Source organism: Cebidichthys violaceus, unplaced genomic scaffold (assembly GCF_023349555.1).
Source record: "Cebidichthys violaceus isolate CVI_PGR_0920_01 unplaced genomic scaffold, fCebVio1.0.p SCAF_10, whole genome shotgun sequence".
NCBI lineage: Eukaryota > Metazoa > Chordata > Actinopteri > Perciformes > Stichaeidae > Cebidichthys > Cebidichthys violaceus.
Genome location: NW_027176263.1, coordinates 17,889,874 through 17,916,985, shown reverse-complemented (window position 1 = coordinate 17,916,985; position 27,112 = coordinate 17,889,874). Strand labels below are relative to the sequence as shown.

The 27,112-nt window shown below is 45.3% G+C and overlaps 1 protein-coding gene across 1 annotated transcript in view; it reads right to left on the bottom strand.

Moving 5' to 3' along the window:
- Window positions 1-27,112, bottom strand: part of ttc27 (tetratricopeptide repeat domain 27) — a 38,038-nt gene that overhangs the window by 7,556 nt on the left and 3,370 nt on the right. The window contains exons 3-9 of the mRNA XM_068718885.1: window positions 21,607-21,778; window positions 19,705-19,828; window positions 16,617-16,757; window positions 13,717-13,819; window positions 11,525-11,683; window positions 11,215-11,354; window positions 5,959-6,071 (exon numbers count right to left, since the gene is read on the bottom strand). Of these exons, the coding sequence (XP_068574986.1) occupies window positions 5,959-6,071; window positions 11,215-11,354; window positions 11,525-11,683; window positions 13,717-13,819; window positions 16,617-16,757; window positions 19,705-19,828; window positions 21,607-21,778 (952 nt within the window). The remainder of the gene's footprint in view (window positions 1-5,958; window positions 6,072-11,214; window positions 11,355-11,524; window positions 11,684-13,716; window positions 13,820-16,616; window positions 16,758-19,704; window positions 19,829-21,606; window positions 21,779-27,112) is intronic.

Sequence of the window (27,112 nt, the reverse complement as noted above, 5' to 3'; positions counted from 1 at the left end):
GCCTACTAGGATACGCAGGAAAGGCGCAAAATAAGGAGACGTGCGAGGGTTACAGCAATCGAATGACCACTCATTGAGGAAAAAGGTTGCTGAACTGCAGGACACTACATCATCTTCGTGAAAACAGAATGCCGGTTTGATGGCATGAACGGAACCCTGGCTCAGCTTCTCAGATTTGGATTCTTCATTGGATATCAATGGGTTTGCGTACCCTCCACACTTGGATCGAAACTGTGGAATTATGGGGCAATCTCAAGGTGGAGGTTTATGTTTGTACAGCAGACACAGATTGTATACCGATATCGCTGTATAAAAACGGTTGCGCCCTTCCAACAGTGAACTGCTTTCTGTTTAATTGAGGCTCTTAATTCCTAATTCCTACAGATATCAGTCACCGTTATATATATATGTATTCATCCCAAAGCGGAGGCAAAAACTGTTGCTGAAACTATCTCCAGAGTGGTTCAGAACTTGCAATCCGTCTGTCCGGATGCTGCAAATTTTACTCTCGGGGATTTTCAAACACTGTACCTTTAAGAGGTTGTTGGGCAGTTTCTACCAGTCTCTTGGTCTCTGTTAGGCTCTAATAGGGGGGCTTTTAGGTCTGTTGCTGGACCCCCACTAGGATTCTCAACACAGTGCACCTCCTTGGGCTTGGAGTGTACTGTATGGCTTGTTTTATAAGAGGCATTTCACTGTATCACTGAGGCTTTTTGTACTGCCTGTGTAATTCCTACTAAGGAAATCAAGATATTTCCAAATAATAAATCTACAATGATTTAAGATTTGACAATGACTTTTCTTCAGCTGTTGACGATATGAAACCAAGGACCTGGACTTGCTCTTCAGAGTGTTAGAAGGATCTTCCAACATAACAATGCAAGGCAGAACCAGGCACTGGAGCTTGAAATATGGCAGAGCAGCTGAGTGGTCTATCCCACGTCAGATTTCTTTACAGTTTATTAAACTATAAAAAGGTTCCCAAAATTTGGAAACACTCCATAATAGTCCCAGTAGCCAAGATACATACTCCAAAAATCTGAAATGACTTTAAGTCAGTGTAGTGTAATAGCTAGACCCTCTGCTCTTTGCCTACAGAGCTGGTCGAGGTGTAGAGCCAGTCTGTCCTTCTCAACCCCTAAGGCCCACGCCACACATTTATGGATTGATTTTTCCTCTACGCTTAACACTGCCTAGCAACATCAATGTGCAGAGAAAGCAACGGATAGATCACAGTAAATGGACTTATACCTCTTATCTAGTCTTCCGACCAGTCAAAGCGCTTTAACACTCCTTCACTCATTGCTACACTGATGACAGGGGCTGCCATGCAAGGTGCCACCTGCCCATCATTCATACTCCGGCACAGCCTACGGGGAAGTAGAACTCTTCCACTGGTTCAATCCTCTCACGCACTGACCTGGGAAAAGGTCATTCATGCTATTATCTTTTCAAGACTTGATTACTACAACTGCCTCCTTTCTGCTATCGAGGCTTGATATTAAGCTTTTTCTGCCACCTGAACTATTGGAAAATTCTAAATGCTATCCCTTAACTTTAATGTTACTGTCATGGTTATTTGCATAAAAACACAATTCAACAGAATATGGAAATAAACGATTGCATTCTATGAGATTTCTTTTTGAGGGGGCATTAGTAGTCTTAATGATGTATTTATAATAAGTTGATTAGAGCTAGTGTTTTGGTGTTTAGTGCTACGAAGTTAAACAAGTCATAATTTGATTCTCGTGGAAAAACTACATTTTACAAGAGTACATTTGAATACCTTCGTCCAATACCGCTGCTTAATGCATAAGCATCAGAAAGAGACAGTGGACAGATGGCCAGAGGGGCCTAAAGGTGCATCTCCAGAAGAGCATTCTGAAGGTTTCAATATGGAGATGTTCTACACCGATGGGATTATAAATCAAATCATAAGAGGGACGGCCTGTAGGGGAGGACAGATTACATTCTGTGTATCTCTGTGAGTGTTAGGTTAGTGTGGGGAAGCAAAGACATCTTTTTATGTTTGCTGATATGATATACTGCAAATTCAGACAAACCAATTTAATTCTCCTTCAAGGCTTTACTGCAGTTACATTCCTTTCCATTGCATGAGACTAAAGTTAACTTCTACTTTAGGACTGAGGACTGACTCCAATCATTTGTTTGTAATGAATTGACCACACTGACTGTCATGTACCTGTATTAGCTAAAGCCTTCAGAGAGCTTAGTGATTAGGAGTTGTGGAGCCTGTAGGGAACATGAGAGTGAGATACACATGGAGCTCAGGACCACATAGAGACACAAAATAACCATTCAGGGGCCACAAAAGACCACAAATAGAGGGCACTTGTGTGTCAGTATTTAGTTCACAAGTCTGTCCCAGGGGCCCAAATGTATAATCATCTCTGGATATACACAACTCTGTTTTTACGATAGATGATACTAGCTGATTGTACCTGGCTTTGAGGGAGTAGGTGTATGCTTCATCAGTAGTGCTCGTCAATGTTCAAAAAGCTTCAGACAATATCTGTAGCGTCAATCCAACATTCACACTCAACTCACGGCGTGATACGCCAGCTGTGACCTCTCTCAGATCTCTGAATTCATTCTTGACACACCTACTCGTCACCTTTGATTTGAGTGAAACATGCATTCCAGAACAGACTTTCTGAAAATGTGTACCGTTCTCTCCATATGAACACAAAATGACGTCTCCCTGGTCTGACGGACGTTTTTAATCAGGTATAAATACTTTTGGTTTTCAAACAAGGTTGGACAAAATGTCATACAAACTAGTTGTGATCGAGCACAGGAGACAGCCTTCGTCATTGTAGAAAAAAACTACAAAATTGGGAGCACTTCTCCTGATCAGAGCAGTCAAAAGAGACAGAATGAAAATATGATTTGATCACGAAAACAAAAAAACGTTCTAACTTGCCTGAGGTTACCAGCTAGAGAGTAAAAATGTTTACTTTGATGTAAAGTTACAGCCCCCATCTACAGCTCTGTAGCACATCTGACGCTCTTTAATCACCAGATATAGACCAGTTGTTCAAATGTTCTTTGCAGTTAAAGCTCCAGAACAAGTAGACCTTGAGTTGAGACGGCCTGCTGTTCCAGGATCAAGAATTAACTTTCAAGGTATTCTACTTCTGAATCAAATGAAACAAGAGATTATGACATTTCACATTACATGAATCGATAATGCATGACAATTTAAGAACCTTTAATTTCATGTTTCAACTATAGAATCCAAATTGCGCCGTTTAATGTACCTTACTTAAAAAGGTGATCACATCCACAGAGGGAGAAAAGTACAAGACAAGGTCCCTTTCCCAGAGTTAACAGGAACATGGCTAAAATGTAATAAAAAGTAATCACATCACAAAGTAATCACAATGTGCTCTGATTAATACAGGACGCACCGACAATAAAGAGGTCATTCAAATCCTTGAACGCGCTGTGTCCGGTCAAACTTACAACTTACTTCAGACACTGAAACTGTCACTTAACACACTAGATGCAACTGTTGGTGCTGTGTAACGGCTCCAGGTTCATTGATGCTCCGTGTGCATAAGCTCTATCCAGTCTGTCTTTTCATGTTTTATGCACTTAAATACGCAAGTACCTGATTGTGTATTTGAATGTGTGTGAAACAGTGTAAGGCAGAACTGTGGCTCCACACAGTGGATCCAGTAATAGTAACTCACCTTGCAACGCGTTGACCCGGTTATAATAACTTCACCTTTGCTCTGACAAAAATGCAATTATCAGTTTATCAACGCATGTCTCCAATCAACCCCACAGTTGCACACAAGCCTAACCTGTGTATCAACAAATAAGTAACTAGTAATTCACCAATAAGAATAGAGTACTTATTTAAATGTTGCATTGAACTGTTTTTTTCACTCTCTGGAAGACTCAAGAGTCTTGCGAAACAAGCAGGTGTGCAGATCCACCATAAATGTAGACAGACCTGCTGCTCATCCATCACCTCCTAGCAATCTCACCGCCTGCTCCATTGACCTTCACTGGACCCGTTAAGTCCCAGCAGCAGCATGGGGATTAATCACCGAGTTGCTGTGAAGCTAAATGGTGTTATTATATAATGTTTAAGCTGTGGAATTCTTCAGATTTCTGGGATCCACCATCTCCCAGGACCTTAAGTGGACATCCAACATAGTCACCATCCGGAAAAGAGGCCCTGCAAAAGGAGGTACTGGTTCAACCTGCCTCAGGAGCTGCTGATTCAACTCTATGCTGTGATCCTCCGGTCTGTTCTCTGCACACCCATCACTGCGTGGTTTTGAACAGCGCCAGCCTGCCCTCTACCCAGGATTTATACACCTACAGGGTCAGGAAATGTGCAGGTAACATCACTGCAGAGCCTTCAAACCATGTCACACATTCTCCTCTTTGGTAGAAGCTACTGAACACTGTACGCCAAAAATAACCAGACACAACAGTTTCTTCCTGAATGCCATCACTCTGATGATACTACTGCTAAAGCTGCTCCTGCTACAGCTGCTACTGCTAGAGCTGCTAGAGCTAGAGCTGCTACAGCTGCTAGAGCTACAGCTGCTACTGCTAGAGCTGCTAGCGCTAGAGCTGCTACTACTGCTACAGCTGCTAGAGCTACAGCTGCTACTGCTACAGCTGCTAGAGCTACAGCTGCTACAGCTGCTACTGCTACAGCTGCTAGAGCTACAGCTGCTAAAGCTGCTACTGCTACAGCTGCTAGAGCTACAGCTGCTACAGCTGCTACTGCTACAGCTGCTAGAGCTACAGCTGCTACAGCTGCTACTGCTACAGCTGCTAGAGCTACAGCTGCTAAAGCTGCTCCTGCTACAGCTGCTAGAGCTACAGCTGCTACTGCTACAGCTGCTAAAGCTACAGCTGCTACTGCTACAGCTGCTACTGCTACAGCTGCTAAAGCTGCTACTGCTACAGCTGCTACTGCTACTCCTAAAGCTGCTACAGCTGCTACTGCTACAGCTGCAGCTGCTACTGCTACAGCTAAAGCTGCTATTGCTACAGCTGTTACTGCTAAAGCTGCTACAGCTGCTACTGCTACAGCTAAAGCTGCTACAGCTGTAGATTTTTTACATGAGGAGTTAGAGCCACTTAATGAACACATTATGTGAATTTTGTGTGTGTAGTGTCCCAAATATGAGCGTGGGAGAAGGTTAAAAAACTGAAACAGTTTGTTCTCCTCCAGATTCCTTTGGTCTGAGTCAACACGGGTGCCAATGGGGCAGTTGCTAGGAGTTCCTCTCCCTTTCAGGCTGTTCTGGCCAAATGTTTAAGTTTGTTGTCTACCAGCACAAGATTTGCCACACTTTGACCACAGGGTAAAAAAAAAAAAAAAAAAGGATTGTGTAGAACCAGAGGTTCTGACAATTGGTTCTGACAATTGGCAAAAGGTTGCCGCCTGGTTCTAATAACAAAAAGGAAACAAAATCTGACTGTGAAACAAATAACCCAATAATTATACAGTGAATGGCCATGTGTTAGTCAAGTCAGTGTGTAGGAGTGAATAACCTCAAGTTCTGTTTTTGAGGATTTAAAAAAATATATATATTCTTGTGGCAGTTTCTGCGTTATTGATAATGAAAGCTTGGTGAGGGACAGGAAAGGCAGGGGAGCGAGAGCAGCGAAGGGCGCCAAGCTGGAATCAAACCAGAGCCGCTGCGGTCAGGTCTGGAGCCTTGATACATGGGGCGCTCTACAAGGAGCTCAACCAGGGTGCCCTGACCCCCCAAGCTTTTGTAAGACCATTTTATCTGTAGTTCAGGTTACACAACTGGTAGATTAGCATGATATAGGAGTTCCCTTGTGAAGAACTGAACACACACAGCCATTACTTTCAAAATGTCTTTTTAAACACAACTAGGTTTTAAGCCGAGATCAGCTGATTAAACAGAATGCTGCAGAAAGACGTAGAAGACTTACCAGAGCCCCAGAATGACGGCCTGCTCCTCAGCGCTGAGGTCAGGCAGCTCATACTGATCTGGCTCCTCTAAATTGATCTTATCCAGCCGGGTCTCATCACCCAGAGAGTAGTCCTGTAAGCACATGGAGACACACAGTCAGATGTAAACATACATGCTGCAGCCATAAACCACTCCACAAGAAAACAAATAAGAGCGGCAAAGTGAGCCGGAATGCTGTTTTAGATCAAGAATTACATATTTTTGAGTAATTGCTTGCAGCCACAACCCTTAAAAGGAAAACTACAACTGTGAGACATGAAGCTGTAAGACTGAATTCCAAATACATGCGGCTGCTTAGTGGGCAATTTCTTGAAAATGGGTGATGGTTAGTGGTTGGCTCATATTTGATCTCACTTTCACTGATAACTTTCACTAGAGGGCAATTTTCAAAATTGCTACGAACTAAAGGCAACCAGCTTTACAAAGAACCACTCCCTACGAGATACCAACGATTTAACAGTGTTATAACTTACAATAACAAGTGTGACAAACACATGCAGGTCAATATTTATCTGAAGATACATAATCTCTTTGTCCCAGGAAGAGATGTACTTTCAGAAAAAACTAGAATTAGGACCAGAACTGGGCCATAAGGTTAGTCTGAGTCACCTCCCTCTCATGTCGGGGTCCACCACATGTTTAAGTAATTGTAGCAGAAGATAAAATATTTAAGGAATCTTGATGTGTCCTTGGGCAAGACACTTAACCCCAAAATTGCTCCCGAAGCTGTGCCTACAGTGTGTGAATGTGCGTTAGTCCTGATGCATGGTAGCCCCTGGCATCAGTGTATGAATGCTAAACAAGTAGATATAGATACACTTTATTTCAGACTCCGGGTCCAGATAGACAAATGCAGAAAAAGACACACACAAACAATACAAGTACAAAGGCTTACAATGAGACAGCTGTAGCAACAGCTGGGACTGTCCATTCACCATGCATTTATATTTTAGTCAATCTCACTAGTACATTTATTTTAAACCCTCTTTCCATGCACAGAAGCGCAGTGTTGGTTAATGATATCTCGGGGTATAGCGTTTGAGTTTACAGTACAGTTCAGTTTTCAGTATTCTCATGTTGGCTAGAGAAGCTAGAGCGGCTTGTCTTCTAATTGGAAGATGGGCATTGGATCCCAATCACGTGGACTGGAGAAGTGTCTGAACCCAAAAAAAGCTGTGTGCTGATACTGATGAACCAAAGTTGGTTTGTCTTAGTAAATGGACCATATTAATCACGCTATCCTATTAGCAAAGGCATCACCTGAACGCATCCATTACAGGGCTTGATATAACGGAGACGTTTTCTGGAGTAAAAACGGAGCATTACTGACATATTGTCAGCGTCCAAAGTTTGAGTGTCATTAAAAACGTTCTTGATTTAAAATGTGCCTCTTTGTTCAGCTACAAAGGGACTGTGTAACATGTTGAAGAGTAGACTGCACTCGCTCATCACCGTTAACCTGAGTAGGGCCAAGCACTTAGCAATGTCTCACATTTACCGATGTACACAAACCTTCTGCAGACAAAGTTAGGGGTTCAGTGTCTTGCAGAAGCACATCGAGATATGAAGAGGAGGGTTCAGGGATCACATTAAGAACTTCAGGACTGAACGATGCATGACCGTCAATGACAGTCGAGTGCATTCCTCTAATCTATTCTTGGCAAGTATTGATGCAAAAAGAGCGAACTCATTCCAGACCCGATGCTCCGACAATGTGTTTTGGCACCTGCAAAAAACTCAGGATCGGACTTACTTTCATTAGAATAACACAAGAGTGCCAAGTTAAGTCGGAACCACAGTGACAGGAACGGTCCAATTTCCCTGCTGGCATTGCTTTTGACTTGCCAGTGATGAAGTGAGTCGTACCTCTCTGCTTTCCTTCGATCCATTCTTGATAGGAAGTCAGTAAGCTCTAGTTAATGACAGCCTTGATCGAGGCGATTTAGTCCTCCTCCTCCAGTAATGAGGGCTTTAGTGGTCCGAGCACGGCACAAGGAACCGGAGCTGGACCTCAGCCACGAGGCTGAGAGCTCCGTGGACACAGTCCAGCAAGGGTTTGGGTGATTTCAGAAAATATACAAAAAGGGGAAACCAATGTCTCGTTGACTTCTTTAACAGTAACTTAGTAGTGTCTTACAAACTGTATGGCTTGAGTTTCTCCATCATTATTAAGGTTATAGGTTGTTTTTTTAATCCAAATACATATATAATTACATATCTAAAAAGAAACGACGCACTGAACTGACAGAAAGAACTGATAACGATTTGGTGCAGAAAGTTCCAACATGTGATTATATATTTAAACATTTTTAAACATTGTACTAATAACTCCAGGAGGGTACATCAGAATGATCTCATATTTTATTGTATTCTTTAGTTCCAGACACATTTCTAAGTTGTTAAAATATGTTGTAAAAGCCTTTTTAAAAAACAGAGGCGTATTCTGATCTAGCGCTCTAATTGGCGGCGACACTGATGGTCAGTGCTTTTTAAAACGAATCACTGCAACACAAAGGCTTCATGGAGAAGTGTCACTGCTCTGGTTTAGGTTTGGTTAAGTAAGGAAAAGATTGTGTTATGGTCCAATCACATTAACTGTTGGTAGAACATGGGAAACGAACAGCCGTCTTCAACGGCATCGTTGACCGCTTCACGCCCTCATCCATCTACCCTGAACCCCAACCAGGTCACACTACTTCTGCCTTTGCAGACGTTAGTCCAGACACCCTCTTCCAGCTCATCCTGGGCTTAATGGCCGACTGTGGCAGAGCAGGGTCGTCCTTCAATCGGAGGATCGGCGGTTTGATCCCCGCTAGTCCATGTGTCCTTGGGCAAGACACTTCAACCCCAAAAAAACCCTGCGGCTGTGCCTACGGTGTGTCAATGTTGTATGAATGTTAGTTGTGTATGAATGACGACATGTGACATGACGGTGTTAAAGCACTTTAAGTGGTCAGAAGACTAGAATAGCGCTACAAAAGTACGGTCTATTAACCAGATGTTCCCAACCTGGATGAGGTACATAATCTGGAACATATTCTGGCTTTACCCTGTGGTCTCCAGGAGCGAGGTCAAAACCATGGGATGCATGTTTTATCATTTATATCATATAGAAAGTAGCATTTCTATTGTTTGTAGATTATCCATGAGGTTTTTCTTGCCACAGAAAATGGAACCGATGCCAAAACCACACCTGATAGTCACCAGCAGGCAGCGTGTCCTGTCTGAACAGCCCACTTTGTTTATGTGGCGTTAAGAGATATCACAGAGAACTAGACCGTCTCAGTGCCCTGAGTGTGAGAGTGTGAGAGAGTGAGTGAGTGAGTGAGTGAGTGAGTGAGTGAGTGAGTGTTTAAAGGTGTGTGAGCTTTAAAGACCTCTCAAAGGCACATTTATTCCTCTGCTCCCCCTCAAGCCCACAGAGCAGAATGAAACATTAGGAGTGGCCATCCTTCTCTTTTCTGCTGGTGTGTGTGTGTGTGTGTGTGCGTGTGTGTGTGTGTGTGTGTGTGTGTGTGTGTGTGTGTGTGTGTGTGTGTGTGTGTGTGTGTGTGTCTCAGCACACTGTGGTGGGCGTCTGACCAGCGCTTCATCATGTGGCGCTTGGCACGCTTGGCGCCGGAGCTGTCGCCGTGCAGCTGTGCGAAACGCCAACAGGAAGCGATTCAGAGCAACAAAATGATTTTTCATGTTCATAGTCACATGACGAATGGGTCGTCAGTCCAACATGAACATACTCTAGAGCACAATGACCGAACTACAAAAGACATTTTGTGACTGAATGTATTCATGTATCACATGACTTCCTTTCTAAAGGTCGTGTTTTCGCCCGTACAGGTGTGTTAGTGGATATTAACTCATCCATTTCAAAAGGCTTTGAGTTTCATGTACATGATGATTCTGTTGACACACTGTATTGATAAAGCATATGTGCATCAGTGTGTCTGAATACTGTGTACGGGTATGTTTGCATATGAGCACTAATGCATTTATGAATAATATACCTGTATCTATCTGTGTACATGTGTCTGCATGACTTCTGTGTCAGTGTAATGTCTGAACTGTGAAGCTGGATTATAGGTGTAAAGTTTGGCTTATAGATGTAGTAAATTAATTGATTCATTATGTTGAGGCACTCCTGTTTTCAGTTTTTATGATTTATGTACAGAAATTAGTTCTCATCATTCAAATAATTAAATGTATTATCCATACACGAGTGCATGCTATGAACACTTGTTCTATGAGCTACACGTCAGTACAACGTACTTTGACTTTATTTCTGACAATGAGACAAAATAGGTTGCTGAACCTCAATAACACAAGACTTGACTTGATCACTGGACCAGATGTATATCACTAATAATCTGTCCCCGATCCTAAAACAGAAGGATGGAGAGCGGAGAGCGGAGGAATTCCATTGGGTCAACCGTAGCACCAGACTTCAGATGGCATGAAGGCTCCAGAGGTGGACGTCTCCCCCTGCTGATGACGCTGGGTAATACAAAGTATTGCCCCTGTTGGACATTCTGGGCAGCAGAAAGTGACGTCAAACACCTTGATCTGTGCCAGATCCTCTCCAACAAACCGGAGAAGCACAGTCAGTCAGTCAGTCAGAGAGCACCGTGAGGAGCTGCATCTTTAGTGATCTTCTTCTTCTTCATGTTGTGATGGTTACCGTGGTTTATGACAGACAGTTTACCCTCCTGCTGTTCAAGATTGGTTCGTCTTGTCAAGTCACAACAATGACTACATTTACAGTCATGTACCAAATACAAATTACCTTTAGCGTCTTTATAAAGGGACAGTGAAAACTGAATACACTGTGACCACTGTACATTACCTTGAAGGTCCTCACACCTGCCAATAGAACACATTGTGTTCATACACTTACATAATAAGAGAAATCATTCACCCTCTTGATAAACTAACGCGTCTTCAGGTGTTACCTTTAAATACCTTTAGAAAGCGGGACGGTTCGTGAATGTTTACAGTGGAATATGTGAAAGAATGAATAACACAACGCACTATTGCTCAACTCAATAGACTCAATGTGTCTGATGGGGGGGTTGTTTTGTTCACCACTGCACAACACAGCAGGACACCTTTCCAGTGAAACGACCTTCTGTGTATGAGAGGCTTGTTGAAGCAGAGCTCAACAGTCTGAACAACAGAAGGTTCAAAGTGGTGAATGAAAGCAGACGACTGCAGCACCTACCTTGGGCAGGCTGGCCTGAGGAGTGGGGGTGGGGCTGAACTCGTCCTCCACCCGGCCAGGCTGGTCCTGCTCTCTCTTGACCTCAAGAATGAGCTGAGCCAAGTACTTCTGCTGGAAATGGGTCCGCTTGCCAAGAGCACCTTGATTTGACCAGATACAGCAGGTGGTTACTTTCAATCAAGGCATCAATACGGGCTGACGGCGGGTTCCGCCGGATGCAGAAGGAGGTTAACAGGATCATTAGCAGGTATGACGACCACCTCTCATGCAAGCCGTTCCCTTCCAGCAGACGACGCTGCTCTTTACGTACCAGTCGTGTTGATGTTCAGCCCCGAGAGCTCCTGGGCCTTCCTGATGTGGTCCTTGGCCGGCTGGTACTCGTAGTAGGTCAGAAAGGTGTAGACACACTCCAGGTGGAAATGGATAGCCAGGTTTCTCTGCTCCGATAACAGAGACTGACATTTCAGCACTGTGGACGAAGACAGAGAATAATGACTTGGTTTTTGCCCAATTGCTTCATTGTTTCCTTTCCTTGACACATGGCTGCAGCACCTACCTTTTCCTTATTGTCACACTTCAACACAGAAACTTGTACACATCTCATCCAATAATATGACACCCGTCATCTGTGACCGCCTCTCACACCAGCCTGACTGCTTTGCTTTAGAAGACGTCTTTAAGCGTCTAACTTCACATCAAAGCACATGTGAACAACGCTCCTGCTCTCACAGAGAGGAGGTGTATAATTCATGATCAGAAATCATACACGCTCATTCCCATTCAACATTAATGAAGCGACACCAAAGTGGATGGCGCCCAGAGTGAGTAAGGAGAGAGAGAGACAGATTTACATGCAAGACATCCGTGTCACCTTTAGCATCGGTGACTTCACGCCGCAGGGAAAGGACTTCCTGGTTGGTTGTGTGAGTTGCCGAGTGGAATGGAAGAGAAACGCACTGAAAGCCAGATTATAGAATCATTCAGCCTCTTAAAGACAACTCTGGCTTTTAGATATAGATATATGTATCTATATATATTTGCCATGAAATGAGGTAGACACATTCATGTTCCCCTCGGGATGAATTGTAATCGCTACAAATAAAGTTGCATAGGTAATTCAGTGTCCTCAGAGGCAGCTGTATGTAGTCTGATTAAAGTCCCACGGTTCTCAGCAGGAAACCGGTGGACTGCCCACTCCGGGTAGGGAATGAGTCCTTACCCCAAGTGAAGGAGTTCTAGTACCTCGGGGTCTTGTTCGCGAGTGAGGGAACAACGGAACGTGAGATCGGCCGGAGAATCAGGGCAGCTGGGGCGGTACTGTAGTCGCTCTACCGCACCGCCGTGACGAAAAGAGAGCTGAGCCGCGAGACACAGCTCTCTATCTACCGGGCGACCTTCGTTCCTACCCTCAATATGTTCCCTAATGTTCCTAATACTATTGCTTTCTCTAAATCAATTTATCACAGTATTATGAAAAGTACCGTCTAGACATGGTCGATATGAAAAGTGCTCTGAGGACGACTTCTCTTGTATAAATAAATACAATTGAATTATTATTTCAATTAGTTAACAATAGCCTCCGAACCGGTTTCATTTCTTCACTGCATTCTGACCCGATGCCACAATCACATCTCTCAAAACAACCTGAATGAAACTAACGTCCACCGACTGCTGCACTGGGATCTGTGTGAACACTTTGTTTTTAACCAAATGTACTGAAGGCAACGTGATTAAAACAAAGCCTTGTGTAAATCCCAATGAATACGACGCATCATGTAGCCTAACAATAATTCATGCCTCATGCAGCTTATTTAGGTCATGATGCTGGAGTGAAGTCTAATACATTTACTAGATTATTTTAGGAATCCAGCTTTATGCAGCATCGATTAATGGGATAAACATTTGTATTTCTTAAATTGGAGAACAATGTGCCATCGCTTCACATCTGTATGGACCCATCCGTCTTTCCTCTATATCACACTGCTGCACGAGTCGTCCAATCGGATCAAATCACATGGGCACAAAGCCCACGAGAGACCCAAGGCCCTGTTCAGACCAGGTCCAGCTCAGCTCAGCATTCATTGGGATGGTTCCAGTCAGGTGACAGTGAAGGAGTGCAAACGCAGAGGCGGGAAAACAAAGGGTCATAAATTATCGTCATCGCCTCAACAATATCGGACGCTACACCCCCCACCAACAGAACCCCTCAACGTCCCCGTTCACACACAGACACACAGTTTAGCTGTTCAGAACAATGGACAGCGCTGTTCACTGTGATGTCCATAGAACAGTTTAGTGTAATACACAAGTGTTTGAAATGTTCCTTATGTTTATAGTGAAAATAGTTTGCTATGGTTGTGAGTTGGTCTTTGACCACCGTCTGTTCAGAACAACTGGGTGGTGTTCTGCTGGATTGAACTCGCACCGAAGCGGTCCAAACCGGTCGATTAAACGGGTAGGATTCTGCGTACCGTTGACGTCCACACTATAGCGTTCACACACCTTTGTCAACGCTGCTTTGGGCCAAGTCCAGGAGCTGAGGAGAACGGGCCTCCAGGATCTGCTGGTGCAGGCTGACGTAGCGCAGAGTCCACCACGGCAGCAGCTAAACGGACAAAACTAATTAGAACATGTGAGAATAAATGACACCAATGTTGAATGCATGAGACTTCATGAAGAAAGAACTGAGAGTAAGGTAGCTAACATGTTTAGCATTTCTGGTTTCCATTATCTGAATACTATGATCCTATGAAAGGTGTGGAAATAATGGAGGATGTTTAATCCAACTAAAATCATGAAATGGTAACTAGTTATTATTCATTTCTCTTTATCCAAGTAACACCCAAACCCTCAGCTGAGAGAGAACAGACTTGTGTTAATACATAAACATCAAATGCTGCTCGAGGCCCTTTAGCACAAGTACAACTAACATCCAAAGTGCTGACCACACTCCACAAACAGCCAACTCCATCGCTTTCTTTGGGTCTGACCAGAACACAAAGCGGCAGGAAGAAAATGTATGTCTCGCAGCCATACGAGAGCTGTGTTTCCTCCCTTACCCCGCGTACCCTCCTGCTCTGCTCCGGTAAAGTGGAGTGAACCACGTAAACATCTTATTTGTGCGTCACGGAGGATATCTCCCGCCTCACTTCCAATGCAAGATGACCCCGTCCTCTGCTGGGTGGCTACATGGAGGCTTAATGTCTGTCTCACTGACTCAGTATCCTCCAACACACACACACACACACACACACACACACACACACACACACACACACACACACACACACACACACACACACACACACACACACACACACACACACACACACACACACACACACACACACACGTTTGTCCGTCTGTTGACCAGCAGTGCTCCTCTTCCTCCCTCCATAGTTGCTGCGGTAACAGCGGTGAGAGGGTTGGCTGTGGATGAACAGAGCTGGGTTTTCAGATCAGGCATTCGATGTCTGATGCTGAGCACGTCTTCTGACCTCAGACTCTGCTCTACATCACTTCACCGTAACGTGCCTCAGACTTACGGAGAGCTGAGCGACAGCCTGCGTTTACCCTCTGTGACATTTAGCTTTTAGATATTTACATACGGTACTGTATGCCAATGTGCAAGAGGAGCCAAGAAACCGAGCTTGTTAAGTGGTCCTTCTTTAATAACCACTTACTGGTTACCATATGGAGACAGAGGAACTGCCAAACGCTTAGATTAAAGACTTTTTAGTTACAATTTGATTCTAAATGTGCTCAAGAAGTCACATGAATTATATACATAGTCATTCAAGCAATGCATCATTTCAATGACCAATAATGTTTTAGTATCTCCATGCATCACCAGGTAAAGACTAATGCTCCCTGTGACAACTCAACTCCACCGACGCAGCAGGTCAGTCTGCAGGTCAGGTCAGTCTGCAGGTCAGGCTGCAGGTCAGGTCAGGCTGCAGGTCAGGCTGCAGGTCAGGCTGCAGGTCAGGTCAGGTTGCAGGTCAGGCTGCAGGTCAGGCTGCAGGTCAGGTCAGGTTGCAGGTCAGGTCAGGTTGCAGGTCAGGCTGCAGGTCAGGTCAGGCTGCAGGTCAGGCTGCAGGTCAGGTCAGGTTGCAGGTCAGGTCAGGCTGCAGGTCAGGTTGCAGGTCAGGTCAGGCTGCAGGCCAGGCTGCAGGTCAGGTCAGGCTGCAGGTCAGGCCAGGCTGCAGGTCAGGTCAGGCTGCAGGTCAGGCTGCAGGTCAGGTCAGGTTGCAGGTCAGGCTGCAGGTCAGGTCAGGCTGCAGGTCAGGTCAGGTTGCAGGCCAGGCTGCAGGTCAGGTTGCAGGTCAGGCTGCAGGTCAGGTCAGGCTGCAGGTCAGGTCAGGTTGCAGGTCAGGCTGCAGGTCAGGTCAGGCTGCAGGTCAGGTCAGGCTGCAGGTCAGGCTGCAGGTCAGGTCAGGTTGCAGGTCAGGCTGCAGGTCAGGTCAGGTTGCAGGTCAGGCTGCAGGTCAGGTCAGGTTGCAGGTCAGGCTGCAGGTCAGGTCAGGCTGCAGGTCAGGTCAGGTTGCAGGCCAGGCTGCAGGTCAGGTTGCAGGTCAGGCTGCAGGTCAGGTCAGGCTGCAGGTCAGGTCAGGTTGCAGGTCAGGCTGCAGGTCAGGTCAGGCTGCAGGTCAGGTCAGGCTGCAGGTCAGGCTGCAGGTCAGGTCAGGTTGCAGGTCAGGCTGCAGGTCAGGTCAGGTTGCAGGTCAGGCTGCAGGTCAGGTCAGGTTGCAGGTCAGGCTGCAGGTCAGGCTGCAGGTCAGGCTGCAGGTCAGGTCAGGTTGCAGGTCAGGTTGCAGGTCAGGCTGCAGGTCAGGCTGCAGGTTAGGTCAGGCTGCAGGTCAGGCTGTGTCGTCACTAAAAAGACGGCGATGGCTGGAGCCAATCACTTTGAATGAACTTACCAATGGCTCTTCAGAAACATATGTCCATATTTCATACAGTCTATGGAGCCAGTAAAAGCTCCAACGCACATGTTATGACCCGAATATATTCAATTTGGATTCATTATGTCTGGCAGTGATGCGCGAGGGTAAGCAGGGTATTTATTTTGGTCATTAAAGGAACAATCAGAAGTGGGCCTTAAGTTACAAGGAATTGAGAAGCCCTGATTTATTGTATTTAAGGTGAAAAGCCAACATCATCAGTCAGACTCAAACACCGCTACGATTTAGTTTAAATCTGCAGTCAGTTCATGAATAATACAAAACATACACAACCATGCTGACAGAAGCTCTACGACCATCGACTGACCGACGTCTCTGTAGTGTGTTTAGAGCACAAATACATACTATAACATTAATAAAGCTCTTTTATCATGAAGCAAACTCCTCTACGAAACCATTGATGAGGAACGGTTGGCTGTGACAGAAGGACGGTCTTACCTGGAGGCCGTCCATCTTGGAGGAGCACTTGGTGAGAATAACCCTGGCCAGCAGGAGGAGGAAGGGGTTAGCCACCAGGCTGTACACACACTCCCCATCCAGGAGCAGGCTGGCGTGAACGGCCTCAACCACGCCGTGGGGCTGCAAGACATGCAAATAACGGAGTCATCTCCACTGAAAGGTCTGCTTCTTTAACAATTACGACCAGGATACGCAGCACAAAGGATATGCTGTAGCTGAAACATAAGCTTCACATTGCTCTCTGTGATACCGTTCATGAATGATCTCAGCCCTAGTTTGGCATTTATGTACGGCAATTTCTTGCATACAGATAGAGCTGCAATAAGCTAATATGGGTCAACACGTCTGCCTCGCCGATGTGTCGCTCTACTTGTAGTTTTAAGTTTGTTTGGATGAAGACCAGGAGAGGATCATTGCAGCGGCCTAGAGACACAAGTTCCCTTCAGTGAAGAGTTTATGTATTGAAGGCGCTGCTTATTAATACACACTCACACTGTTAAACCCAGAAGCAATTAAACATTGTCTTTTGGAATACAGTGACTTGTGCACTATAGTTATTCACTGTTTATCCAGATCTGAGTATTCAGCAGAGGAGGCTCTGATCCCCGTTCACGTCCTTCAGCTCCCACTGGAGGATTCAGGGATAGACGATCCCTCCAGAGAGTTCAGGGTCTGACCCAAGTTCTCCACTCAGATGACCAAGTATATCAGCATACGGCGGCTTCCTGTGAGGCCAGACACGTACTGAGGAAGACTAGCTTCAGCTGCTTGTATTCATCATTTCATCCTTTCTGTCACCGGCGAAATACATTCATAGATGAGGGTCGACCTGCAAATCATGAACTACGTCTCTAGGCTTAGCTTTCTCTTCACCACAACAAGCCCGTACCATCGATTTAGACTCGTTACAGCAGGAAAGCTCATGTTAACTTCACAATACTGATGAGTGCAGCTTTAAAAACACAGCTGTGGTAAGGAGTTTGTGGGCCAGACAACCAAAACAGGTTGAAACACGTAAGTTGATGGTTTGTTCATTCTAACGTCCAGCATTGATCCACTGAGGGAACCCTAACCTGAGCCACCTTCAGTGTCCTCATCTACCTCCCTCTCCAGCTTCCATAACCAATATTTCCAAACCGCCACCAGAAAGGATTTCACACTCACCTGTGAAATCCAAGAAATCGTCTCGTAGTAGGGCTGACTCAAGGTGTCTGGGCTGACTCAAGGTGTCTGGGCTAGTTAGGTCATTGTGTTTATCATCTTGTGCTTGTGTTGCTTAAGTTACGGTCTCATTTCTATAACGTGGTGTGAACGACCGAGATCGTTAATGTGGATTGCATGCTGCTGCAACTGAGTGGAGATGGTTCACCGCTAGCGGAGGCGGAAGTTGTTTCTCATCAGTTCACAGGTCAGAACCGCGGCTGGGCGAATCAAAGCTCGTCAGCCGTGTTTCTGTAGATGAGAGAACAATCTCCAGAGACCTTTATATTCGCCATTTTAGAGTCTCCCGACATCTTATGTTGTCTGAGCCCTGCCCCCGACACTCCCTCCCTCGCTCCCTCCCTCCCTCCCTTGCTCGCTCCCTCCCTCCCTCCCTCCCTCGCTCCCTCCCTCGCTCCCTCCCTCGCTCCCTCCCTCGCTCCCTCCCTCCCTCCACAGTGTGTTGATTTCAAATAGCGTGCTCATAGATGTATAGTATTTGTTGTTAGTTTTAGATATTAGTTAACTTGATCGTTATTAGTGGAACTTAATAAACCTTGTTATGCTTGTGTATTGTGATCATAGCTGATATGTGCTCTGCTGTTCTGTGTTTGTCCGCCCTTTCACCTGAGCGATCGTACATGTAATTAAGACCCGTCTAAACACAGGACCCTTGGTGTGACAGCAGAGATAAATCATTGATGCCAAAGGAACTACTCTGATCAGATATATGGCCGTCTCTTCTAGTGTAAAACACACTATTCAGCCTTCAGCACCGCCGTGACGAGAGGAAGCAATCTCCTCAACTGGGTGTAATTAGGACCCCAGAGACGCTTCATTACTGGAGACTTCTTCTGCAGCATGCAGCTCTCTGGTTCTACTCTGCTCTAACCTTCAAATAAAGATGATGTACAGCCCATCAGCAAACACGGGAACAACATATATAATCAGCATCATCATCATCATCATCATCATCATGTGAACCAAGTATCTCAGGGAGTCACTGTGTGGCTGAGAGGATGTCCTGTAGACCGAGTTTACTTCCTTGTTACAACAGAATAAAAGCATAAGTTAGGCAACCAAACAATGATCAATCATCCAACCCACCAAACAAGAGTCAATAGCAACAGCAGAATGAGCCGTTTGGCATTGGCAGAGAAGATTTGGCATATTTGTCATGGGCGTAACCCACATACTCAGCTGTGCTGCTCATCCCAGAAATGCATGTTCCTAACAAATGGGGCACTGTATTGCATCACATGTTGTGTTGCCAACCTTGAGTTGGACCTTATGAGAAGAGATGATTTTATGAAACTATAACTACAGACTGAAAGGTTTGGAATGACTGTAAGGTAACAGGCATGTTAGGATTTAATCATCAATATGTTGTAAAAGTTATAAATAAGTTCAGGTACTTACAGTTGGATAATGATTTACATTTGGACAATTACAAAAAATTGTGCTCAGATTCTCTGACGATGTAAAACCCTCAACAGCTTTGCATTTCATCGAGAGTGGGCCACTCCAACTCCCTTTATTAAAATGGCAAAATACAGTTCCTACACACCAGAATACTAATCATAGAGGTAATGTTCTCTGCTGGAACATGTTCTGAAGCAGTCGTTACTCCGGTCCTCTGGTCCATTCAGTTTGTCAGGACTGACAGAGGAACTCTGACAGAACATCAATGTGTTCATGTTCTTACAATCTGCATCTTGTGACTTAAAACATATTTACTTAATCACCACGATTTCATTTGAATGCGTTTGTAAATTTGGCCTCGACACAAACGTACCAACACTTCAGGAGTGACTTTAACTGTCCGATATGAAATCAGTGCTGCAGGAGAGTAACGACGGCGTCATACCTGAGAGGAGAGCAGGGCCTGGGGCAGCAGGTCAGAGACATGGATGGAGAGAGGAGGACCGGTCCAGTTACTCTGAGCAAACATGTGGAGGCAAGAGACCGCCAGGGCCATCACCACCAGCTCCCTGCAGCAGGAGAGACACCGGACTCAGTGGACAGAAGGAATGAGATCTGAAAGACGCTTCAAGGCTTTTAGAATTCTGAGAAACAGTCTGTGGGATTTACAGAGAAGCACAGGGACAACGGTCTCCTTCACTCTCCAGGCAATTAGAGGGGTTTAAAAACAGGCGACCAGCAGAGACATGCTTTGCTGCTTTTCTATTAGGCTGTGAAGTGATGGAAGGTGATAGGAGAGAGGAGACGGATCACCAGGAAGGAGGAGCAATATGTGCTGCATTCAACGTTTACTCACGGGCCGTTCTCCCCCGAGAGAGATGTTAAGCTGTCCTTATTAAAAATGAATAATTCACAACTAAAAGAATAGAGGCGCTGAGAGGAGAACAAACAAGCCCTCTTGAGAACAGCTTTGAGCTGCGCTCAAGTACTTCACCGGCATCAGCAGGTCCACATGGACACGCTTTACATATTCATCGTTGGCGTCAGTGACAGGATATTACTGGAATCACAATCAGCTGCACATTGTTGCAGTCAAACATCATGTCAACGTGTTTCTGAAATGTTAAAGTTCACATCTTTTTATGTTGGCTGAAGAGAGACGAGCTCTTTACCCCCAAGACTGTTCATGTGTCTTCTTGGTTTAGCCGTTACATTATATTTATAGGTGTTTCTCACACACAATAATATTTACATGGACATACATTATGCATATTCATTTTATGTTCTCTGTATTATTGTAACATTTTCCAGTTGGCTTCTTGCCTCTTCCTGCACTGTGATATTCATTGATTATTATAAAATAAATAAACTAAACAAACCAGGTGCAGATCAAGACATGTCAGGGATGATTAACTCCACAGCAGAACACGCTGAGTGGAGCTACAACACAATGCTGCATCATCATCATCATCATCATCATCATCATCAGTAGATGAACAGCGTTACCGTTTACCTGAAGATCGTCCCAACCAAAGGTCAATGGCTGCTGCTGGGACAGAACCCTCCCTATGATATCATAAACAGTGTGTGTGTGATGAGCCTCAAAGTGAACCTCCTGGATCCGGTCCCGGTGTGTCACTGGTACCTGAAGCTCCCACACCTCCCTTAAGGCGTGTTTTTAGGAAAGCGGATGATAACAAGGGAACGCATGCTTGACCCCCCGATACTCGTACTCTACCTGTGCACGTCATGAGCAACGCAAAATTCTACTTAGTCCATTATACTTCAGCACGATTATAAAAACAGTTCTGAAACCACAAGGACATTTGTAACAGATGCAAGACTCACAAAGATGTAAAACGCATTTCATCTCTCTCTAACTAATTGTATTCATAATAAAAGTTATTGAGGTAAATATCAGATCATGAAAAGTCAAATCTTTCTAACAAATGAATAAAGTTGTTTGTGGTCCTTTTGTTCAGATCTATGAACATCCATTTAAACCAGATACTGAATCAGAAAACATATCAAAGATAAACTAGTTTAATCTGATCCGTCTTCACTGTGGTGTTAAAGTGATGTTGAGAACAATCTGATCAGTCCAGCTGCAGCGTCCAATCACATGACTGATGAACAATGAGGGCTCCTCTCCTCTCTCCTCTCTCCTCCCTCCTCCCTCCTCCCTCCTCCCTCTTTGGGACAGCCGTCAACATGGTGGAGCAGAATAACTTCCGGTTCAAAGGAGGATCGAGGAAATGACCAATAAGAGACCTGACGTACCCCCAGTGTGAAAAATGTCTTAATCATCTGGTTGATTCGATGCCTGGTGCTCCTCCTGCTGCATTACCTGTCGGTGCGGTCGTCATCAAGGTACTGCAAGACCCGTTTCTCCAGGTAGGCCTCGATGTCCTCCCCCTCGCTGCAGCTGCCATCTCCAGTGAGCAGGTCCAACACCTGGGGGCTCAGCAGAACCGCCTCCAAGTCGCCCTCCATCAAGGACTCCAGCAGGGGGCCCGACTCTAGAAGAACACAGCTCAGAGGTCACAGCGAGCGAGCGCTTACCCGTCCAGTTCAATACATATATATATACAGTTGTGGTCAAAAGTTTACATACACTTGTAAAGAACATAATGTCATGGCTCTCTTGAGTTTCCAGTTATTTCTACAACTCTGATTTTTCTCTGATAGAGTGATTGGAACAGATACTTCTTTGTCACAAAAAACATTCATGAAGTTTGGTTCTTTCATGACTTTATTATGGGTTAACAGAAAAAGTGACAAAATCTGCTGGGTCAAAAATATACATACAGCAACATGAATTAGCAATTTTGGTGACTTAGAAAGTTGTGTCAATGAAATGAGCTTCATAGCATGGCCTCTTAACTTCTTGTGAGTGATTATGAGTGACTACAGCTGGTGACTTCTCTGAGGCCATTTAAATAGGGCTCATTGGATACAAACGCCCACAAACGCTACAATGGGAAAGTCAAAGGAGCTCAGCATGGATCTGAAAAAGCGAATCATTGACTTGAACAAGTCAGGAAAGTCACTTGGAGCCATTTCAAAGCAGCTGCAGGTCCCAAGAGCAACAGTGCAAACAATTGTTTGTAAGTATAAAGTGCATGGCACTGTTTTGTCACTGCCACGATCAGGAAGAAAACGCAAGCTATCACCTGCCGCTGAGAGAAAATTGGTCAGGAGGGTGAAGAGTCAACCGAGAACCACCAAAAAGCAGATCTGCCAAGAATTAGAAGCTGCTGGAACACAGGTGTCAGTGTCCACAGTCAAGCGTGTTTTGCATCTCCATGGACTGAGAGGCTGCCGTGCAAGAAGGAAGCCCTCGCTCCAAAAGCGGCACCTTAAGGCTCGACTGAAGTTTGCTGCTGATCACGTGGACAAAGATAAGACCTTCTGGAGGAAAGTTCTGTGGTCAGACGAAACAAAAATCAAGCTGTTTGGCCACAATGCCCAGCAATATGTTTGGAGGAGAAAAGGTGAGGCCTTTAACCCCAAGAACACCATGCCTACCATCAAGCACGGTGGTGGTAGTATTATGCTGTGGGGCTGTTTTGCTGCCAATGGAACTGGTGCTTTACAGAGAGTAAATGGGATAATGAAGAAGGAGGATTACCTTCAAATTCTTCAAGATAACCTAAAATCATCAGCCCAAGGTTGGGTCTTGGGCGCAGTTGGGTGTTCCGACAGGACAATGACCCCAAACACACATCAAAAGTGGTAATGGAATGGCTAAATCAGGCTAGAATTAGGGTTTTAGACTGGCCTTCCCAAAGTCCTGACTTAAATCCCATTGAGAACATGTGGACAATGCTGAAGAAACAAGTCCATGTCAGAAAGCCATCAAATTTAACTGAACTGCACCAATTCTGTCAAGAGGAGTGGTCAAAGATTCAACGAGAAGCTTGCCAGAAGCTTGTGGATGGCTACCAAAAGGGCCTAATTGAAGTGAAAATGGCCAAGGGACATGTAACCAAATATTAGCACTGCTGTATGTATATTTTTGACCCAGCAGATTTGATCACTTTTTCTGTTAACCCATAATAAAGTCATGAAAGAACCAAACTTCATGAATGTTTTTTGTGACAAAGAAGTATCTGTTCCAATCACTCTATCAGAGAAAAATCAGAGTTGTAGAAATAACTGGAAACTCAAGAGAGCCATGACATTATGTTCTTTACAAGTGTATGTAAACTTTTGACCACAACTGTATATATGCACAACTACATGCATGTGAATGATGCCGGGTATTGTGTGTATTTAAACTGACGCAGCCTGAATGCATTGAAGCTCTATTAATCTGAAGAACGAGAGTCTCAATAAACAGATCAGCCCAGTGATCAACGACTGTTTTACATACTAAAGGAGAGCATCTGGAGCAGAAGACGGTTTCATTGTTATTCATCTATTCTTTCCCACCAGGTCAGTTTGAGCTCACCCACCTGTTTGCATTGCTCTATGTCAACATGTCTACTGAGGAGAGAGACATGGACCAAGTTCAACCACAAGCATCTAGGAACCGTTCATACATTTTGTCTATTGTCCTCCGCAGCGTCTCAACAGAAACAACGGTGAGGAAGGAAAGCTCCGCGCTCCTCAAACCTGCAGCCAACTCCACAGTGCAGCTCCCCACACGGTCCCATACTGTTGTGCAGTGATTTTTAATCTAACTCCATATTCTCATTAAGTCAGTGAACACACTGAACAGTCCCTGAAGAGAAGAGTGTGAGCGTTTGGCTAGTTAACTCTCCCTCCTCCTCCTCACCACACACACACCGTGCTCTCTCTCTCTGTGTGTGTGTGTGTGTGTGTGTGTGTGTGTGTGTGTGTGTGTGTGTGTGTGTGTGTGTGTGTGTGTGTGTGTGTGTGTGTGTGTGTGTGTGTGGGTCAGCTGATGGTGAGAATATTGATTTATGAAAGGACAGGGCAGCTGCTGGGCCGCCGCTTCCCGACCAGAAATAATTGTGGTGCTCGGTTCACCGTCTCCCAGCCGTTCATTAGCTCTTTATTTGAGGAGGGAGACGGGCTTGGCTCATTAGCATTGATTGCTTTGTTTTCCCCCAGTGGAGGGAAGGGGGGGGGGGGGGTTCTGAGCTGCGTGACGAGGCCCGGCCAACTTAACAGTCCAAATGTCTCCGTGACAGACCTTTGCACACGCACATGAAATAAGACGAGTTCTGACAAAACAAACTGCTTCAACCTTCCTCCATGATCCAACACTCTCTCTCGTTCGCTGCTTAGGGAATTCAAACGGTTTCCGGCTGAGCGGCGCAGCTTCATGAACATTTACACTTCTTACAAACACCATGTCTGACCCCATTTTACTGCAAGACAAGAGACAATACAGAGACACAACAAGAAGAGAGAGATACAAGCCATCTAGCATCATATAGTCAGTGTATCTCACACACACACACACACACACACACACACACACACACACACACACACACACACACACACACACACACACACACACACACACACACACACACACACACACACACACACACACACACACACACACATCAGAGGGCCAGACAGATCAGATCACAACACCTTATTTTATCTAAAATCTAGCGCAGATAAAACTCAACACTTCCTGCACAAATGTTTCAAATGAAAAGTCTTTCAGTGAGTCAAGAAGTGATGCTAGTGAAAAACCTTGAGTCCTTTCTCAACAGCAGCGAGCTGCACGTGCTCAGAGAGCAGCTTGTGGACGAATCAGGTGACGAGAAATGAGTGCAAAGTCAAAACAGGTGCAAGCGGGCAGACAGGTAGCCTGTCTCCTGTCCAATCAGTGCATCACACTTTACCGTCTGGACGGAATGAGGACAAAGACATCACAAACGTTTCCCCGCTGACGTTGTGGAAAAGAAACGATCCGTGATGTAAACAGTATCTAGTAGTATCAGAGCGGTGACACGGTGCAGAGTGGAACCTGCTTCATTTCAGAATGATCACTAGTCGATCGCTGTCGTGTTCCAGGACCATCGTGGTCTGAATCTAACGTCACGTTGGGTTTTTACAGAACACGATTCTTGTGAGAGAGGAGAAGCCTCTAAAACGCTCCAGGTGATCACAGGACCATAAAACCCTTGATTAAACCCACACTAATGAAACGCATTCAAGTCATCAAGGCCGTGTGCACCGCCCCCCCCCCCCCCCCCCCCCCCCCCCTACAGAGGACGGAGGAAACCACGGCTGAGACCCTCTGCAGCGCTCCGTTCACAGCTTGTTGCTGGTGCTCGGTGTAGAACTCTCCACGCCCGTCTGAGACGCTCAGCGCTCGTCTTGGATCCGTAGCGTCTTATGAACTGCAGCTCGTCGCTGGACTGTTTATGAATTATGGACTAACTTGAGAACCTCTTGTTTCCTATAATTGCTGCCGTTTCATTGGCGGACCTGAAGAGAAGCTGGAATGTCATTAAGCATGTGGCCATAGCTCAGGCTTTCATCCCCTCATGAAGCCACCGCCCTCCTTCTCATCACGGCTGCCCCTCGGTTCACTAGATGGTGAAAGTCTCCACACCTCCACATCAACACCAAGCACAGCGCTACTGCGCCTTAAAGCAAAGAACGCAGCTAAAGGCCGAGTCTGTGATTCTGGAAAAAGACTTCATTGAACTCAAAACCCCCAAAAACTCACATTCCTCTCGTCTGTCAGAAGGCCCCCCCCCCAGCTCCCAAATTCATGGACGTGCATTGCCATGGCAACTACAGTAGTCCATCTACTACTGAGCAATTGGGTCGAATCCGGCATGTGTAAGTAGAACCCTAAACACAACGGAGTAGACTCTACGGCCCACTGGAAACCATAACGGTCTGAAAAGTGTCCCACTGGACCCAACGTCCATCTGTCCAACGGCCCGATATCCTAAGAACAAAAACACACATTGTCTCTGCAACAAACAGAAGCACATGGTGAAGTCTTACGCAGACTACAATACGTACATTAAAGGGAAACAGGTAGCGGGGGGGGTCTCTAAACCCGGCAACATGTCCTAGTGGTCAGATCCGGAGTAGGGCGGGTCTTCTCTGGTCTTCTCTTCTGCGTGACATCAGCCATGTGCTTCTGTTTGCTGCAGTGGTCCTGGAGAGTTCAGGATCAGTGCAGAATCCACCATTCCACCGCCTTCAGCGCTCATTTTAAGAAACTAGAGGCGTCTGAAAGTATCACTGAGTTCCCGTCAGAGCAACGCAGAGGTCAATAACTCGGGTACTGGTTTTATCAGCAGGGGTTAGGAGTCTGGTTCCTCGTCCCGTTGATCGGCACATCTGGGTGATGTTGTTGACGGTGCTTTACTCATGTTGGGTGTGTTTCTATCTACAGAGCCAGCTGTGACGGAGCAGCGTCCTCGTCTTATGCACAACACAATACACATTATATATTTATCACTTTTAGTACGTGCGTTTACAGTTGTTATTGTTTACTCATAGAATCCTGCAAGAACCGCTTCATGTTAATTCCTTTGCTCAGACTGCAAACGGTACAAGACTGTCCCACTGGTGTGATTTCATACAATAAGCTTTTACTTTTACTCACATTTTCTGTGGCGTCTTCTTTATACTGGCAATATATTCTCCTTAATATATTTAATCACAACCCCTGTATCAAGATATACGCATCGCCACATTGTTGCCAACAGCTGAACTTCAAACATGACGCTGACGTACCGCTAGAATAAAATCAGTGACACAGTAGTTAGAATGAAGAGCTACCTCCATCATCTACCTCCATCATCTACCTCCATCAACCTCCTCTATCAACCTCCTCCATCTACCTCCATCATCTACCTCCATCATCTACCTCCATCATCTACCTCCATCAACCTCCT